This window comes from Loxodonta africana, chromosome 21, assembly GCF_030014295.1.
Source record: "Loxodonta africana isolate mLoxAfr1 chromosome 21, mLoxAfr1.hap2, whole genome shotgun sequence".
NCBI classification, from domain to species: Eukaryota; Metazoa; Chordata; class Mammalia; order Proboscidea; family Elephantidae; genus Loxodonta; species Loxodonta africana.
Window position 1 is genome coordinate 22,916,708 of NC_087362.1, and position 17,485 is coordinate 22,934,192.

A 17,485-nucleotide genomic window follows, 5' to 3' on the forward strand; every position below is an offset into this window, starting at 1 on the left:
GCTTTCTTGGTGGTATGAGGTCCCCACTCCCTACTTGTTTCCCTTTCCTTTAATCTCTCGTAAAATTAAGACAAAAGGTGGTGCAGGCTACACTCTAGGGAAACCCCCTTTACATCGGCTCAGGGATGTGACATCAGTAAGGGTATTACAATCCCACCCTAATCCTCTTTAACATAAAATTAAAATCACAAAATGGAGGACAAACACACTATACTAGGAATCATAAAAATCCTAGCCTAACCAAATTCACATGTATTTTGGGGGACACAATTCAATCCATGACATTACCTGATATTTTGCATTTACTAAAATATTAAAAAAAAAAATCCACTACCTATTTTGCACATTAACAATGTCCATCTGGCACTAATGAACGCTGAGGTGCGAGAAGAGAATAATACTGGCTGTGATAGTTAAGGTTATGTATCAACTTGGTTGGGGCAGGATTCTCAGTGGTTTGTAGTTATGTAATGATATAGTCAACCTCCATTTCCACATAATGCCAATTTTTGCATAACAATCTGGTCTTTGGAACCTAACTGTGTCAATAAGGGAGGAGAGGGTGTATCTCAGCCAGCTCTACTTCTCTACTTGTGTTTTCTTTTCCCACTGCCAGGTGAGCTCCTTGAGGGTAGTGACATTGTATGCCTCGTGTGCTGCTGTATCTGGAAAATAGCTCTTAAGAAGGATTTAATGAATATTTGTCTTATAATGACTTACATGTCTGTTAATAATAAGGAAACTGAGGCCCAATTTGACACAATGATTAAGTCATTATGAACAAACATATAAGACATTGATTCTTTCAACAAATATTTATTAAATCCCTTTTATGGGCTAGGTTCTGGTGACAGAGCAGCACACAAGGCAGACAAAGACATCTAACTATAAACTAGCTCAGACTTTATCTAACACAGAGAATGTAAATTTAAGTAATCTCCCTTGCTTCCTGAGAGATTATCTTTGGATTTCTCTAATTTTAAAAGCTCCAGACTACACTGAAGATTTGTGCAAATGAATGGGGACACCAGCCAGGCCGTAGACCACCAAGTAACCTAATGCCAGCTGATCTCAATAAGGGCGGAGGGGATGGCAATGGTTCCAACAATCATGTTAAGACTTGCCAGTGGTTGATTTTCTATTCTACTCTTGCCTTTTCTCTTTAAAAGTGTCATTGTAACTAACCTACATTGAGCCATTTGTTTTTCAGAAACAGAAACATATAGACTAAACGCCCAAATAAACCCTATGTTTTAATTGGTTTTATTTCTTCATAGGTCCTAACATTCTAGTTGGAAACCCTGGTGGCATAGTGGTTAAGTGCTACGGGTGCTGACCAAAGTGTCGGCAGTTTGAATCCACCAGGCGCTCCTTGGAAACTCTATGGGGGCAGTTCTACTCTGTCCTATAGGGTCGCTAGGAGTCGGAATTGACTTGACGGCACTGGGTTTGGTTTTTGGTTTTTAACATTCTAATTTAAATGCACATGAACTTCTCATCTTCAAAGAAATAATAAATCTATAATAAAAGAATACCATTCCTAGCAGCCTTTTTATTAAATACTTAAAAGAGGCACTGTACTAATCATTGGTTTTAATCTTCCACGCCCTTACCATCTTTTACAATTAATAAAACCAAGGCTAAAAAAAAAAAAAAAAAGAGGGGTCAAATAACTTGCACACGTTTATGTAAACAGGAAGTGATGAAGCCAGAATTGCGGAGAAAAACAGTATTATTTCCACAGTGTACTAAAGGGTTTTCAATTCATTCTTTCATTCAACGAACATTTACTTAGGACTTACTAGATGGAGCCCTAGTGGTACAGTGGTTAAACACTTGGCTGCTAACCAAAAGGCTGGTGGTTCTATCCAACCAACTTTTCCACGGGAAAAAGATGTGGCAGTCTGGTCCCCTAAAGATTTATGGCCTTGGAAACCCTATGGTGCAGAACTACTCTGTCCTAAAGGGTCACTACAAGTCCGAATGGACTCGACAACAAGTTTGGTTTGGTTTTGGATATGCCGAGGAAGGATCCCTGGTGCTGCAGCAGTTAATCGCTTGAATGCTAACCAAAAGACCAGCGGCTCGAACCTATCAGCCACTCTGTGGAGGAAAGATGTGGCAGTCTACTTCCATAAAGACTACAGCCTTAGAAACCCTATGGGGCAGTTCTACTCTCCTACAGGGTCACTATGAGTTGAAATTGACTCAATGGCAATGGGTTCATTTCTTTTTTAGTTAAATGCCAAGGTCCCCTGGGTGGCACAGTTAATTGCTTGAAGAGTGGCCGAAAGGTTGGTGGTTCAAACCTAACCAGGGGCACCTCAGAAGATAGGCCTGGCAATCTGCTTTCAAAAGGTCACAACACTGAAAATCCTATGAAGCATAGTTTTACTCTGACACACATGGAATAGCCAAAAGCTGGAACTGGCGGCAACTAATACTAACAACAATCACAACATTATATGCCAGGTACTGGGTAGTTAGTTATCGGGTAGGGTGTGGTCAGTGAGGAATGGAAAACTGATTAAGATGTGATGCAAACGGTTAATGCCATCACCTGCTAACCAAAAGGCTGGACGTACAAGTCCACCCAGACCTGACTCACAAGAAAGGCCTGGCAATCGAGAAAAATCAGCCACTGAAAACCCTATGAATAGAAATTGAAAAGAAGAGGCTCTGGATACTGATACTGTAGGGGATTTGGGTGAGTGGACACAGGGATTCCGTGAAAGGGAAATTCTACTAAAAGTCTAGAGTTCAATCTGAGGCCAACACCAAGATTAAGAGCTTTCTGAAATGGGCACTGCATATTTAAAAAATTTAAAGACCAATTTCCGCTTCAGATCTATGGCATTCCTGGAGGAAAAAAGATAGATTAATATGTCTTCCAGTACTTAAAACCTTTTTTGTAAGGTTAGCAAAATGGCATTTAAGATTTCCTCATGAAAATGACCCTTAAATATGTATTTATTTATTTGTACATAAACAGAATTTAGATGTAAAGTAGAAAATGTTCCCACTAGGAAGATAATTAAACATTGTTAATGTTCTTTTCAAGCCCCGTTAGTTCAGTGTTTAAGAGCTTTGCTGCTAACCAAAAGGTCGGCAGTTCGAACCCGCCAACTACTCCTTGAAACCCTATGGGGCAGTTCTACTCTGTCTTCAGGGACACTAAGAGTCAGAATCAACTCGACAGCAACAGATTGGGGTTTTTTAATCACATAGAACCCAAGACACATGCTTATTTTTGCTCCCCGAAGCAACTAGTTTCAACTTAGGAAAATGTGTATCTTCAAGTGAGTTTACAGGAGAGGTTTATTCCGTCTTTTTTTCCAATTTCTTCATCTTTTCAGTGTAGGCATTAAACTGAGAGTCTGTTCCAAAAATTCTATCCCACCATGTAAAAGTCGAAGCATAGTTTCCAGTGAAGTTCATGTGGTGGAAATCATGATGCCGTGAGCCAGCGTAGAAAGGGATGAGGTTTAAAGGGTTGAAAGGAATATCATAACCACTGAAATAAAACGGTAAAGATCATTAAGGAAATAAATACATCTCAAATAGGTAACAATTTCATTGATAAGTATGTGCTCATTAACTAATTCAAATAGCATTCTACTTTGCCTGAGTCATTTTATATCTATTATGTTTACAAAAGACAAAAATTTACAGAAAAGGGTACATATTTGTCATGGATTGAACTGTGTCCCCTCAAAATATGTGTCAATGTGGCTAGGCCATGATCCCCAGTATTGTGCGGTTGTCTTCCGTTTTGTGATCTGATAAAATTATTCTTCATTTTGTGATGTGTTGTAAATCCTAATCTCTACATGCTAATGAGGTAGAATCTTTATGGGATGTATCTTGAGTCATACCTTACAGATGGGTGTGACTTGATGACTCATACCTACAAGACATAAAAGGAGAGAGAAGAGAGCAGAGAGGAGAGGAGCCGACCTACCACCGAGAAAGAAGAGTCAGAAGAAAAGCGCATCCTTTGGACTCAAGGTCCCTGCACTGAGAACCTCCTACACCAACAGGAAGATGGATGCCAAGACACTTGGAGATCCCCAAGGAAGGCTGGGCAAACAGATGTTGAAAGGAGACAAGGGTCTTCCACCAGAGCTGACAGAGAGACAAAGCTTTCCCCTAGAGCTGGTGCCCTGAATGTGGACTTCTAAACTCCTAAACTGTGAAAGAATAAATTTCTGTTTGTCAAAGCCATCCACTCGGTATTTCCGTTATAGCAGCACTAGAGAGCTAATATTCTAGAAAACACAGTAAGAAAAAAAAAAAAAAGATCTATGGAAACTGTGTATTAACTACTTCAGGGGATGAAAGACAATAAATCTTTTGACATAGATTTTCAAAAACTGTTTTTCTTTTCCGTTTTAGAGGAGAGTTCTCACCACAGATTATAGCAGCTAAATAATGCCACAATACTACATATGCCTTTAATAAAGGTCATGTGAAATTAATATCAAGAATTAAAAAAGTTATATCAAGAATTACTGTGCAGCTACTTCTTTTATTTCCTTTATTTCTGACTGTATATCTAAAACCTGATACCCAGTTATGCTTGGCTACAATGAGAAGCATCAATCTTGCTACTTCAGTGGTTTAAAATAATTCTTAGAATATGCCTTTATGGGCAGAATAAGTCCCAAGTCAAATGCAATGAACATATAATAATTTTTTTGAAATAATAAAAAATTAGGACATTAAAAAAATTTTTTTTTTTTTAGGACATTAGGCATTAAAAAAGTCATTAAATATAAATAATGTGCTGCAAAAGGTCTTTCAATGGACAGAAAAGAAGCGTCTGAGATATGTACATATATAGGTCAGTGCCTCTGTCAATTAAAAAAAACAGCCACACAGAAAAAACGAGAAATGTTCTTCTTCAATGAAGCCTCACTGTTTCAATTTTTGTTTTTTTTTTTGAAAAAGAGATTGCTTTAGATTTATTAAAGAACGATAAAAGAATTGTTAATCTTGGATTACGGTATTTAACTAGATTTTTAAGAAATGACAAAAATATTTTTGCTTCAACATAATCTTTCAGGAAAGGTCTTTCTCAGCAAGGCACAAAACAAGAAAGCCACAAATGAAGTGACTCATATACTTGACTACATGAAAATTTAAGACTTTAGTGCCATGAAAAAGCCATCGAAAGCTAAAATTCAAATAACAGGGAGAAAATATTTATAACATATTTAAAAAAACAAAGCTTCTGCAACCAACAGGAAAAAGATGCATAACCTAACAGAAAAATGGGCAAAGAATATAGTAAGGTAACTTAAAGAAGAAAAAGGTAACACTGGTCAAAAAATAAACACACAAAAATAGACTTTAAAATTAAATCCACCAAAAAGGACAAGGAAAGACACTATACAATGGTTAAGAGGACAATATACCAGGAGGACATAACCATATTAAATATTTATGCAAACAATGACAGGGCTACAAGAAACTCTAACATCATTAAAAAGTGAGATAGACAGCTCCACAATTACAGTAGGAGACTTCGACACACCACTTTTGGTGAATGACAGGACATCCAGAAAGAAGCTCAATAAAGACACGGAAGATCCAAATGCCACAATCAACCAACTTGACCTCATAGACATATACAGAACACTCCACCCAACAGCTGCAAAGTATACTTTCTTTTCTAGTGCACCTGGAACAGTCTCTAGATAGGCCACATATAAAGCAAGACTTAGCAGGATCCAAACCATCAAAATATTACAAAGCATCTTTTCTGACCATCAGGCCATAAAAGTAGTTATCAATAACAGAAAAAGCAGGGAAAGAAATCGAACACTTGGAAACTGCACAATACCCTGCTCAAAAAACACTGGGTTATAGAAGACCTTAAAGATGAAATAAGGAAATTCACAGAATCCAATGAGAATGAAAACACTTCCTATCAGAACCTTTGGGACACAGCAAAAGCAGTGCTCAGAGGTCAATTTATACCAATAAATGCACACATCCAAAAAGAAGAATGGGCCAAAATCAAAGAATTATTCCTATAAATTGAATAAATAGAAAGAGAGCAACAAAAGCGTTTAAAAGAAACCTTCAGGCACCAGAAGAAAGCAAATAATAAAAATTAGAGCAGAATTAAATGAAATAGAAAACAGAAAAACAACTGAAAGAGTTAACAAGACCAAAAGCTGATTCTCTGACAAAATTTACAAAATTAATAAACCATTGGCCAAACTGACAAAAGAAAAACAGGAGAGGAAGCAAATAACCCAAATAAGAAATGAAATGGTTGATATTACAACAGACCCAACTGAAATTAAAAGAATCATATCATATTACTACGAAAAACTGTATTTTAACAAATTTGAAAACCTAGAAGAAATGGACGAATTCCTAGAAGCACAGTACCTACCTAAACTAACACAAACAGAGGTAGAACCACTAAATAGACCCATAACAAAAGAAGAGATTGAAAAGGTAATTTAAAAAACTAACAACAACAACAAAAAAAAAACCCTGGCTCAGATGACTTCACTGCAGAGTTCTACCAAACTTTCAGAGAAGAGTTAACACGACTACTACTAAGGGTATTTCAGAGCATACAAAAGGATGGAATACTACCAAACTCATTCTATGAAGCCACCGTATCCCTGATACCAAAACCAGGTAAAGACACCACAAGAAAAGAAAATTATAGACCTATATCCCTCATGAATGTAGATGCAAAAATCCTCAATAAAATTCTAGCCAATAGAATCCAACAACATATCAAAAAAATAACTCACCATGATCAAGTGGGATTCATACCAGGTATGCAGGGATGTTTCAACATTAGAAAAACAATTAATGTAAACCACCACATAAATAAAACAAAAGACAAGACTCATATGATTTTATCAGTTGATGCAGAAAAGGCATTTGACAAAGTTCAACACCCATTCATGATAAAAACTCTCAGCAAAATCGGAATAGAAGGAAAATTCCTCAACATAATAAAGGGCGTTTATACAAAGCCAACAGCCAACATCATCCTAAATGGAGAGAGTCTGAAAGCATTCCCCTTGAAATCGGGAACCAGACAAGGATGCGCTTTATCACCACGCTTATTCAACATTGTGCTGGAGGTCCTATCCAGAGCAATTAGGCTAGGTAAAGAAAAAAAGGGCATCCAGATTGGTAAGGAAGAAGTAAAAGTATCTCTGTTTACAGATGACATGATCTTATACAGAGAAAACCCTAAGGAATCCTCAAGAAAATGACTAAAACTAATAGAAGAGTTCAGCAGAGTATCAGGATACAAAATAAACTTAAAAAAATCAGCTGGATTCCTCTACACCAAGAAAAAGGACATCGAGGAGGAAACCACCAAATCGATACCATTTACAGCAGTCCCCAAGAAGACAAAATACTTAGGAATAAATCTTACCAGAGATGTAGAAGACCTATACAAAGAAAACTACAAGACACTACTGCAAGAAACCAAAAGAGACCTACATAGATTGGAACAACATACGTTGCACATGGATAGGAAGGCTTAACATTGTAAAAATGTCTATTCTACCAAAAGCCATCTATAGATACAACGCAATTCTGATGCAAATTCCAATGACATTTCTTAATGAGATGGAGAAAAAGATCACCAACTTCATATGGAAGGGAAAGAGGCCCCAGATAAGTAAAGCATTAGTGAAAAAGAAGAACAAACTGGGAGGCATCACGCTACCTAATTTTAGAACCTATTATACCACCACAGTACTCAAAACAGCCTGGTACTGGTACAACAACAGATACATAGCCCAATGGAACAGAGTTGAGAATCCAGGCAGAAATCTATCCACATGTGATCAGCTGATATTTGACAAAGGCCCAAAATCAGTTAAATGGGGAAAATACAGTCTTTTTAACAAATGGTGCTGACATAACTGGATCTCCATCTGCAAAAAAATGAAAAAAGACCCATACCTCATACCATGCACAAAAACTAACTCAAAATGGATCAAAGATCTAAATATCAAATCTAAAGCGATAAAGATCATGGAAGACAAAATAGGGGCAACGTTAGGAGCCCTAATACATGGCGTAAACAGTATACAAAACATTACTAACAATGCAGAAGAGAAAGTAGATAACTGCGAGCTCCTAAAAATCAAATGCCTATACTCTTATATTATTATTATACTCATCGAAAGACTTCACCAAAAGAGTAAAAAGATTATCTACAGTCTGGGAAAAGTTTTTTGCTATGACATTTCTGATCAGTGCCTAATCTCTAAAATCTACATGATAACTGCAAAAACTCAACTACAAAAAGACAAATAACCCAATTAAAAAAAGGGCAAAAGATATGAACAGACATTTCGCTAAAGAAGACATTCAGGTAGCTAACAGATACATGAGGAAATGCTTACAATCATTAGCCATTAGAGAAACGCAAATCAAAACTACAATGAGATTCCATCTCACTACAACAAAGGCTGCCGTTAATCCAAAAAAACAGAAAATAATAAATGTTGGAGAGGTTGTGGAGAGACTGGAACACTTATACTTTGCTGGTGGGAATGTCAAATGGTACAACAACTTTGGAAATCGATTTGGCGCTGCCTTAAAAAGCTAGAAATAGAACTACCACATGATCCAGCAATCCCACTCCTTGGAATATGTCCTAGAGAAATAAGAACCTTTGCATGAACAGATATATGCACACGCATGTTCATTGTAGCACCGTTTACAATAGCAAAAAGATGGAAACAACCAAAGTGCCTATCAATGGATGAACAGATAAATAAATTATGGTATATTCACACAATGGAATACTACGCATCGACAAAGAACAGTGACGAATCTGTGAAACATTTCATAACATGGAGGAATTTGGAAGGCATTATGCTGAGTGAAATTAGTCAGTTGCAAAAGGACAAATATTGTATAAGACCACTACTATAAGGACTCGAGAAATAGTTTAAACAGAGAAGATATTCTTTGATGGTTGAAGGGAAAGACAATACACAGTACAGGAGAGGTCAGCACAACTGGACTAAACCAAAAGCAGAGAAGTTTCCTGAATAAACTGAATGCTTCGAAGGCCAGCACAGCAGGGACAGGGGTTTGGGGACCATGGTTTCAGAGGACATCTAAGTCAATTGGCATAATAAAATCTATAAAGAAAACATTCTGCATCCCACTTTGGAGAGTGGCGTCTGGGGTCTTAAACATTAGCAACTGGCCATCTAAGATGCATCAATTGGTCTCAATCCACTGGGAACAAAGGAGCATGAGGAATACCAAGGACACAAGGTAATTATGGGCCCAAGAGACAGAAAGGGCCATATAAGCCAGGGACTACACCAGCCTGAGACCAGAAGAACTAGATGGTACCCAGCCACAACCAATGACTGCCTTGACAGGGAACACAACAGAGAACTCCTGAGGGAGCAGGAGAGCAGTGGGATGCAGACCCCAAATTCTCGTAAAAAGACCAGACGTAATGGTCTGACTGAGACTAGAAGGACCCCAGTGGTCATGGCCTCCAGACCTTCTGTTAGCCCAAGACAAGAACCATTCCCAAAGCCAACTCTTCAGACAGGGATTGGACTGGAGAATGGGATAGAAAAAGATGCTGGTGAAGAATGAGCTTCTTGGATCAAGTAGCCCCTGGAGACTATGTTGGCATCTCCTATCTGGAGGGGAGATAAGAGGGCAGAGGGGGTCAGAAGCTGGTGGAATGGACACGAAAAGAGAGAGTGGAGGGAAGGAGTGTGCTGTCTCATTAAAAAATTAGAGGGAGAGCAATTAGGAGTATACAGCAAGGTGTATATAAATTTTTGGGTGAGAGACTGACTTGAATTGTAAACTTTCAATTAAAGCACAAGAAAAATTAAAAATAAATATACAAATAGATGCTTAGGCTCAGGAGACACAGAAGAAATGCAGATGGAAAAACTGAAAGCACTTTCTACCAAATATTGAAAACATTTAAAAGAGTTTAATATGTAGATTTGGAAGGATGTTGGGAAAAGGGAAAACATTCTCATACATTCATGGTAGGAGTGTAAGTAGGGACCTCTATGGAGGGCAGTTTGGCAGTACCTATCAAAATCTTATTTGCTGGAATAGTAATGAATATATTTTCACTACATAAAGGATAACAGTATAGAGATGTATTATAAAAACATCTCTATTACTTGAACTTTTATCCAATGATAAGTCTTTTTTCTTTTAAATAATAACAGTTAACAAAATTTAATTTCTCCTGTTAGTCTACAGATAATCTTATGGGCATGAAAAATCAAGCTATTTCATGGTTTTAATTATCTGACTAGAAACCGTAACTTACCTATGGACATCAATAGCTCCTATCAAACGAAAGGTCAGCCATACCCATAGAAAAACTGCATGATCACATAAAAGCACGAATGCAAGAACAAATCCAGTTTCAAGAATTAAGAGATCCAAGGGATGTGCGTATTCAGCCTCCATTCCAAACGGAGCCTAAAACAAATGGATAAGGATGCTTTAATATATTCTGTTACTTATGCATATAGTTTTTAAAATATATATCAGTAATATATATTTAAAAAAAAAGTTGCAGTCGAGTCGATTCTGACTCACAGCGACCCTATAAGACAGAGCAGAACCGCCCCATAGAGTTTCCAAGGAGTGCCTGGTGGATTTGAACTGCCGACCTTTTAGTTAGCAGCCGTAGCAATTAACCACTGCGTCACCAGCATTTCCAATAATGTATATAGTCATATATAATAGTAATAATTCTTCATAAAAATATCCTTTTGTACACACCAAAAATCTAAAGATCTAGGGATGCCCTTAATAAAATCTTAATGTCTATCTTTCATGGTTTAAATGAAGGCATTTAACAACTGACTTGAACTCTAAGTTTGATCTTTGCCTTTCAATTTGCTCTAACAAGAAAGGCATGTTTGATTTAGTACTAGTACACCATGTAATCAGGATCAGTGCATAAAATTCTGACATAGCCAACTTGTCAGTGCCAAATCAATAAAATAATAAATAAAAATAAAATTTAGAAAAAATTTAAAAGTCATGACTTTTGTGGCAGTCAGTGGAAATGTGTTAAACGAGCTGATAATGTTTTAGAACTTAAAACATTAAGGGGTGGTTGTTTTGGGTCCCATCTGAATGACACTGGCATCCCTACAGCTGCTATCAAATTCTCAGATATCCAAATGTGTATGTCAGCATATTGCTCTGGCCATAAAAATGAGAAAAAAAGTATTTCATGTAATTTTTTTTTGTGCTTCGATTCTCAATTTACCATGAAATTTAGGCACTAAAGAAAATCTGTAGAGCTGGCTGTGTGTGTGTGCCTGTATTATGTGCTCAGCAATCATGTTAAAGGAGAAGGAAATGAAAACACCAACAATTTTTAAAAATGCTCACACAATAAAAATAATGACATTTCGTGTCTAATAAAAAATGTATTAAGTATAATTCTAACGTACCTCAAACTCATGATGAATTTTATGAATATATTTATATATTCTTTTGTGATGTAAGAGTCTGTGCAGGAAATAGTGCCAGGTATCCTCAATCACGGCACAGCCAAAGCATCTTAGCAAAAGCATGTACCTTTAAGGTGAAAATACTGTAAGGAGCACAAAATAATTTTTATGTGAACAATTCAAACTCTTACTTGAGATCACGGCTTGAGACGTTACAGAAAAGCAAACACCCACTTAACTTGACCTAATTGGATATACTGATCAACTAATTCTCAAAACCATTAGATAAAACATGTCTATATGATACAAATTAAAGTACAGAGATTTAACATAACACCAATTCTAATTCATAGGTATCAAATCAGAGTTAAACAAAATCGAAAACTTACGGGAAAAAAATAATATTGGTAAAGGGCTTGAACTAAGGTTAATAATAGTAACATCATCAAGTTTTTCAACCAAAGAGAAAGACACAACTTATGAGCTATGGGCAAAAAAATATTTTATATACAAATTTGCAGAAATTCTATTATATGTTGAACATATATTACTAAAAAAATACACATTTATAAGTCGGTATATCTACGTTGCTAGGTGCCATCAAGTCAGTTACACTCATTGCGACCGTGTGTACAAAAGAACAAAACACTGCCTGGTCCTGCGCCAATCTCATAATCATTGTTATGCTTGAGCCCATTACTGCAGCCACTACACCTTTAATTGAAGAAGGTTCTTGCCTTTCGCTGGTTAAGAACAAACAGGTGAGGCATGGAGAATTTTCCATAGGAACAAAGCTTTACTGAAGAGGCTTGCAAGCGGAGACAAGGAGAGCCTAGGCAACGCTTACCCCTGTCTCTCAGAGCAAAGAATTTCCATGGGTTTTTAAAGGTTTTTTTTTGGAGGGGGTAAGATTTATGTTTATTCATAGGTATAGACGAGGCTTTCTGGTAAATGGCCCATCTGGGCCGGGATTTGTTAACTACGGTGCACACCCAGCAGCTTTGTAAGATGGCTTTAAGATGGCTCCTGTCCCGGCTGCTTCTGGGATTTGGTGCAGACCTTATTATGGGGTGTTGCGTCTGCACAGTCTTTCCTGTGGTGCCTGGTTAATTCTTGTCTTGGGTATTTGCATCAGGCATAAGTCATCCGTCGGTCACCTTGCAGAGGTCTGCGCATGCTCCAGGGACCAGATCTGGTCAGTCCTTCTGAAAAAACATCTTACAAGGGAGTACATTGTTTGTTCTTTTCTTATTGCACATTCCAGGATGGGGGTTTTGCTTAGCCAAACACATAGTATTGTAAGTAAGTTGCAAGTTGCAGGTGTTGCAGGGCTCCTTGCCTAGGGGCTCGGTCCCTGTTTCTTTCCTATCTTAAATGCATCTCATGGGGAGTCCTCCTCTTTTTTCAATGATCTTCTTCTTTACCAAGCATCATGTCCTTCTCCAGAGACTGGTCCCTCCAGATAACATGTCCAAAGTATGTCAGACAAAGTCTCGCCATCCTTGCTTCTAAGGAGCATTGTAGCTGTGTTTCTTCCAGGACAGATTTGTTCGTTCTACCGGCAGTCCGTCGTATATCGTATATTCAATATTTTTTGCCAACGCCATAATTCAGAGCTGTCAATTCTTCAGACTTCCTCATTCATTGCCCAGCTTTCACATGCATATGAGCCAATTGAAAACACCATGGCTTAGGTCAGGCACACCTAAATCCTTAAAGTGACATCTTTGCTTTTCAATACTTTAAAGACGTCTTTTGCAGCAGATTTAACCAACACAACACGTTGTTTAATTTCTTGACTGCTGCTTCCATGGGTGTTGATTATGGATCCAAGTAAAGTGAAATCTTTGACAACTTCAATATTTTCTCCATTTATCATGACGTTGCTTCTTGGTGCAGTTGTGAGAATTTTTGTTGTCTTTATGTTGAGGTGTAACCATCCTGAAGGCTGTAGTCTTTGGTCTTCATCAGTAAGTGCTTCAAGTCCTCTTCACTTTTAGCAAGCAAGGTTGTATCGTCTGTATAATGCAGGTTATTAATGAGTCCTCCTCCAATCCTGATGCCCAGTTCTTCATATAGCATAGCTTCTCAGATTATTTGTTCAGCAAACAGATTGATTAAATATGGTGACAGGATACAACCCTGATGCACACCTTTCCTGACTTTAAACCATGCAGTATCCTCTTTTTCTGTTCAAATGATATGCCTATTGGTCTATGGACAGGTTCCTTATGAGCACAATTAAGTGTTCTGGAATTCCCACTCTTCAAAATGTTATCCATAATTTGTTATGAACCACACAACCTAATGCCTTCACAAAGTCAATAAAACACAGGTAAACATCTTTCTGGCATTCTCTGCTTTCAGCCAGGATCCATCTGACATCAGCAATGATAACCCTCATTCCACATCCTCCTGAATCCACCCTGAATTTCTGACAGTTCCCTGTCAATGTACTACCTCAACTCCTTTTGAATGATGTTCAGCAAAATTTTAATTGCATGTGATATTTATGATACTGTTCGATAATTTCCACTTTCTATTGGATCATAAGTCTTTGGAATAGGCATAAATATGCATCTCTCTAGTCAGCTGGCCAGGCAGCTGTCTTCCAAATTTCTTGGTACAGACAAATGAGCATTTCCAGCCCTGCATCTGTTTGCTGAAACATCTCAATTGGTATTCTGTCAATTCGTGGAGCCTTGTTTCTTTCCAGTGTCCTCAGAGCAGCTTGGACTTCTTCTTTCAGTAGTATTGGTTCTTGATTATATGTTACCTCCTGAAATGATTGAACATTGACCAATTTTTTTGGTATCATGACTGGATTTCTTCCATCTTCTTTTGATGCTTTCTGCATTGTTCAATATTTTGCCACTAGAATCCTTCAATATTGCAACTTGAAGGCTGAATTTTTTCTTCAGTTCTTTCAGATGCCATATACCCAAGGTCATACTTTGGCTCTCATGGACTTGCTCTAATTTTCTTCAGCTTCAATTTGAACCTGCATATGAGCAATCGATGGTGTGTTATGCAGTTGGCCCCTGCCTTGTTCTGACTGATGATACTGAGCTTTTCCATCATCTCCCTCCACATAGCCGATCTGATTCCTGAGTAGTCCATCTGGCGAGGTCCACATGTATAGTCACCATTTATGATGTTGAAAAAGGTATTTACAATGAAGAAGTCATTGGTCTTGCAAAATTCTATCATGTGATCTCTGGTATTGTTTCTATCACCAGGCCCATATTTTCCAACTACCGGTCCTTCTTTGTTTGCAACTTTCCCATTCCAATCACCATTAATTATCAGTGCATCTTGATTGCATGTTTGATCAATTTCAGACTGCAGAAGTTAGTAAAAATCTTCACCTTCTTCATCTTTGGCCTTAGTGGTTGGTGTATAAATTTGAATAACAGTTGTATTATTAACTGGTTGTCCTTACTGGCAATAATATGGATATTTTACCTCAGGGTATGTTTTGCAATATTCTTTTTGACTATGAATGCAACCCCATTCCTCTTCAATCTGTCAGGTTATGTTAAAGTTATATGTCAACTTGGCTGGGCCATGATTCTCAGTGGTTTGGGAGTTATGATATAGTTTGGCAGTCATATGATGATGTGATCACTTCCATGATGAGATCTGCTGTGAGGAGCCAATCATTTGAAAGGGAGTTTCCTTGGGGCTGTGACCTGCATCTAGTATAAGTGGACTTTCTGGCAAGGCTCAGGGGCTTTTTTGCTCACTCTGGATGCTGCAGCTGGCTCCTGTTCCTCTGACCTCTGGTTTTTGGGACCTGAGCTAGCAGCTTATCTGCTGTTTTGCCTGCTTATCTTGGGATTCATCAGTCTTTGCAGCCTGTGATCCAGAGCCCTGCTATCTGACTTGGCGATCTTGGGTTTCCAGCCCCTGGGGCTACGTGGGCTACATGAATCAGGAGAAGCCCACAGCCTGACCCATGTTTCAGCCTCTACAACCCCTTGAGCCATTTCCTTGATATAAATCTCTCTATAGATATATTTATACACTTGAATGGTTTTGCTTCTATAGAGAACCCGGCCTAAGACAGTAGACCATATGACTGTCTGATTCAAAATGGCCAATACCAGTCCAATTTCAGCTCACTGATGACTAGGATATTGATGTTTATGTGTTCCATTTCATTTTTGACAATTTCCAATTTTCCTAGGTTCATACTTCATACATTCGATGTTCCTATTATTAATGGATGTTTGTAGTTGTTTCTTCTCATTTTGAGTCATGCATACCAGCAAATGAAGGTCCTGAAAGTTTGACTCCATCCACATCATTAAGATCTACTCTACTTTGAGGTGGCAGCTAGCTCTTCCCCAGTTGTATTTTGAGTCCTATCCAACCTGAGGGGTTCATCTTGCGGCACTATATCAGACAACATTCTGCTGATAGTCATAAGGTTTTCACAGGCTAACTTTTTTCAGAAGTAAACCATCAACTCCTTCTTCGTAGTCTGTCTTAGCCTGGAAGCTCAGCTGAAACCTGCTGGTATTTGAATACTGGTGGCATAGCTTCCACCATCACAGCAACACACAAGCTACCACAGTATGACAAACTGACAGATGTGTGGGTAGTAAATCTATATTGAGATAATATAAGGTACAGAGAGTTGAATACAAATATTAGAACACAAATACTTGCATCCTCCTAGTATATATATTTGTGTTTATATGGGCACAATTTTTACACACCTCACAAATTATTCAATTCTTTCATTCATTTTAGCCTTAAAATTTAATGTTTTCCCTTATTACCAGTTCTCTTCTGTTCCATATAAGCATGTGTATGTGTATAAAATGATATAAAGGATGCTACAGAAATTTCTGGTGCTAAAAAATCTCCTTCTAATAAAATATTATATTAGAACAAAGAAAGATTTAAAAATGGAAATATTTTAAGTTTCTAGTATGTTTTATTTTTGTACATTGTATTTACTTCTAAAGTTTAGATCAAACAAGTCTTAATCAAATAAAAAAAGATACACATTATGTATTTGTTAATTGGAGTTCCTGGGTAGTACTAACAGTTAAGAGCTCCACTGCTAATCAAAAGTTTGGTGGTTCAAGTCTACCCAGAAGCACCCTGAAAAAGGGCCTGGCAATCTACTTCTGAAAAAATCAGCCACTGAAAACCCTACAGAGCACAGTTCTACTCTGATGCATTCCGGGTCACCATGAGGCGGGTCAACTTGACGGCAACTGATATACTCTTATTGCTATAGTAATAACTAATTGGTTACCGGTTATATTTTAATTGGGTAAAAAATTATGATTTAGTATAAAAATCAAATTTTTATTTACATACCATCTTGGCATTCTTTCCCAGTCATAAGGAATATTGAAATATTCTGTAAAATAAGAGAGTCCACAAATCAAAGGCAGCTGGATACAAAAGTGATTAAAAGATATCACTTTAAGACATTTCCACTTGTTTTCCAATGATTCTTGTTTATTCTGTGGAGAAAAATCCCAATACTTAGCATTAACCTCTGCTATCGGTAAAAAAAAAAAAAAAATTTTTTTTTTTAATCAGTAGTTTAGCTTGACAATTAGAAGTGAATTCCTAATTTTTATTTAATGCTTATATGGGATTATAATTCTATGTTACTCTAAGGCCCAGAAATCACAACAACCATCTCTTCTATATGCTTGACAACTATTATCACTACTTTAAAAAGATGAAGAAACTTAATAGACAAATCCAGCATAAAGATTTTCAAATAAACCACAAAAGTACTAGAGAATAAACAACTCCCCAATCTTTCCTGCCTACAGATCATTCATATCTTTTACTGTAAGTTTCAGAGAAGGACAAATGCATTTTGGTAAGATTATAGTTGCCCCCCTCAACTTTAAAGGAGTGGTGTACACAATAACACTGGGAGCTTCTATTACAGAGGAAAATTGATGCTTCCAGTTATTCAGTAACATTCATTTCAGAACATAAATACATTTTTGTTTATACAACGACAAGTTATAAAC

General features: G+C 37.4%; 1 protein-coding gene across 1 annotated transcript; it reads right to left on the bottom strand.

The window, feature by feature from the left end:
• Positions 1 to 3,086: 3,086 nt before the first annotated feature.
• Positions 3,087 to 16,819, bottom strand: LOC100673111 (methylsterol monooxygenase 1-like). The gene is made up of 4 exons (XM_003415793.3): positions 16,809 to 16,819; positions 11,472 to 11,598; positions 10,328 to 10,482; positions 3,087 to 3,514 (listed from the first exon to the last, which is right to left on the bottom strand). The coding sequence occupies exons 1-4, from the start codon at positions 16,817 to 16,819 to the stop codon at positions 3,319 to 3,321; spliced, it is 489 nt and encodes a 162-aa protein (XP_003415841.2). The 3' UTR covers positions 3,087 to 3,318.
• Between the last annotated feature and the right edge of the window lie 666 nt (positions 16,820 to 17,485).

What these genes read in the sequence shown, in the direction of transcription:
- LOC100673111 (XM_003415793.3), bottom strand. An exon ending in AAATTCATCATGAGTTTGAG is followed by an intron (nt 10,483 to 11,471) that starts GTACGTTAGAAT and finishes CATTTGTTTTAG; the next exon opens with GCTCCGTTTGGAATGGAGGC. An exon ending in GGAGCTATTGATGTCCATAG is followed by an intron (nt 3,515 to 10,327) that starts GTAAGTTACGGT and finishes GTTTTATTTCAG; the next exon opens with TGGTTATGATATTCCTTTCA.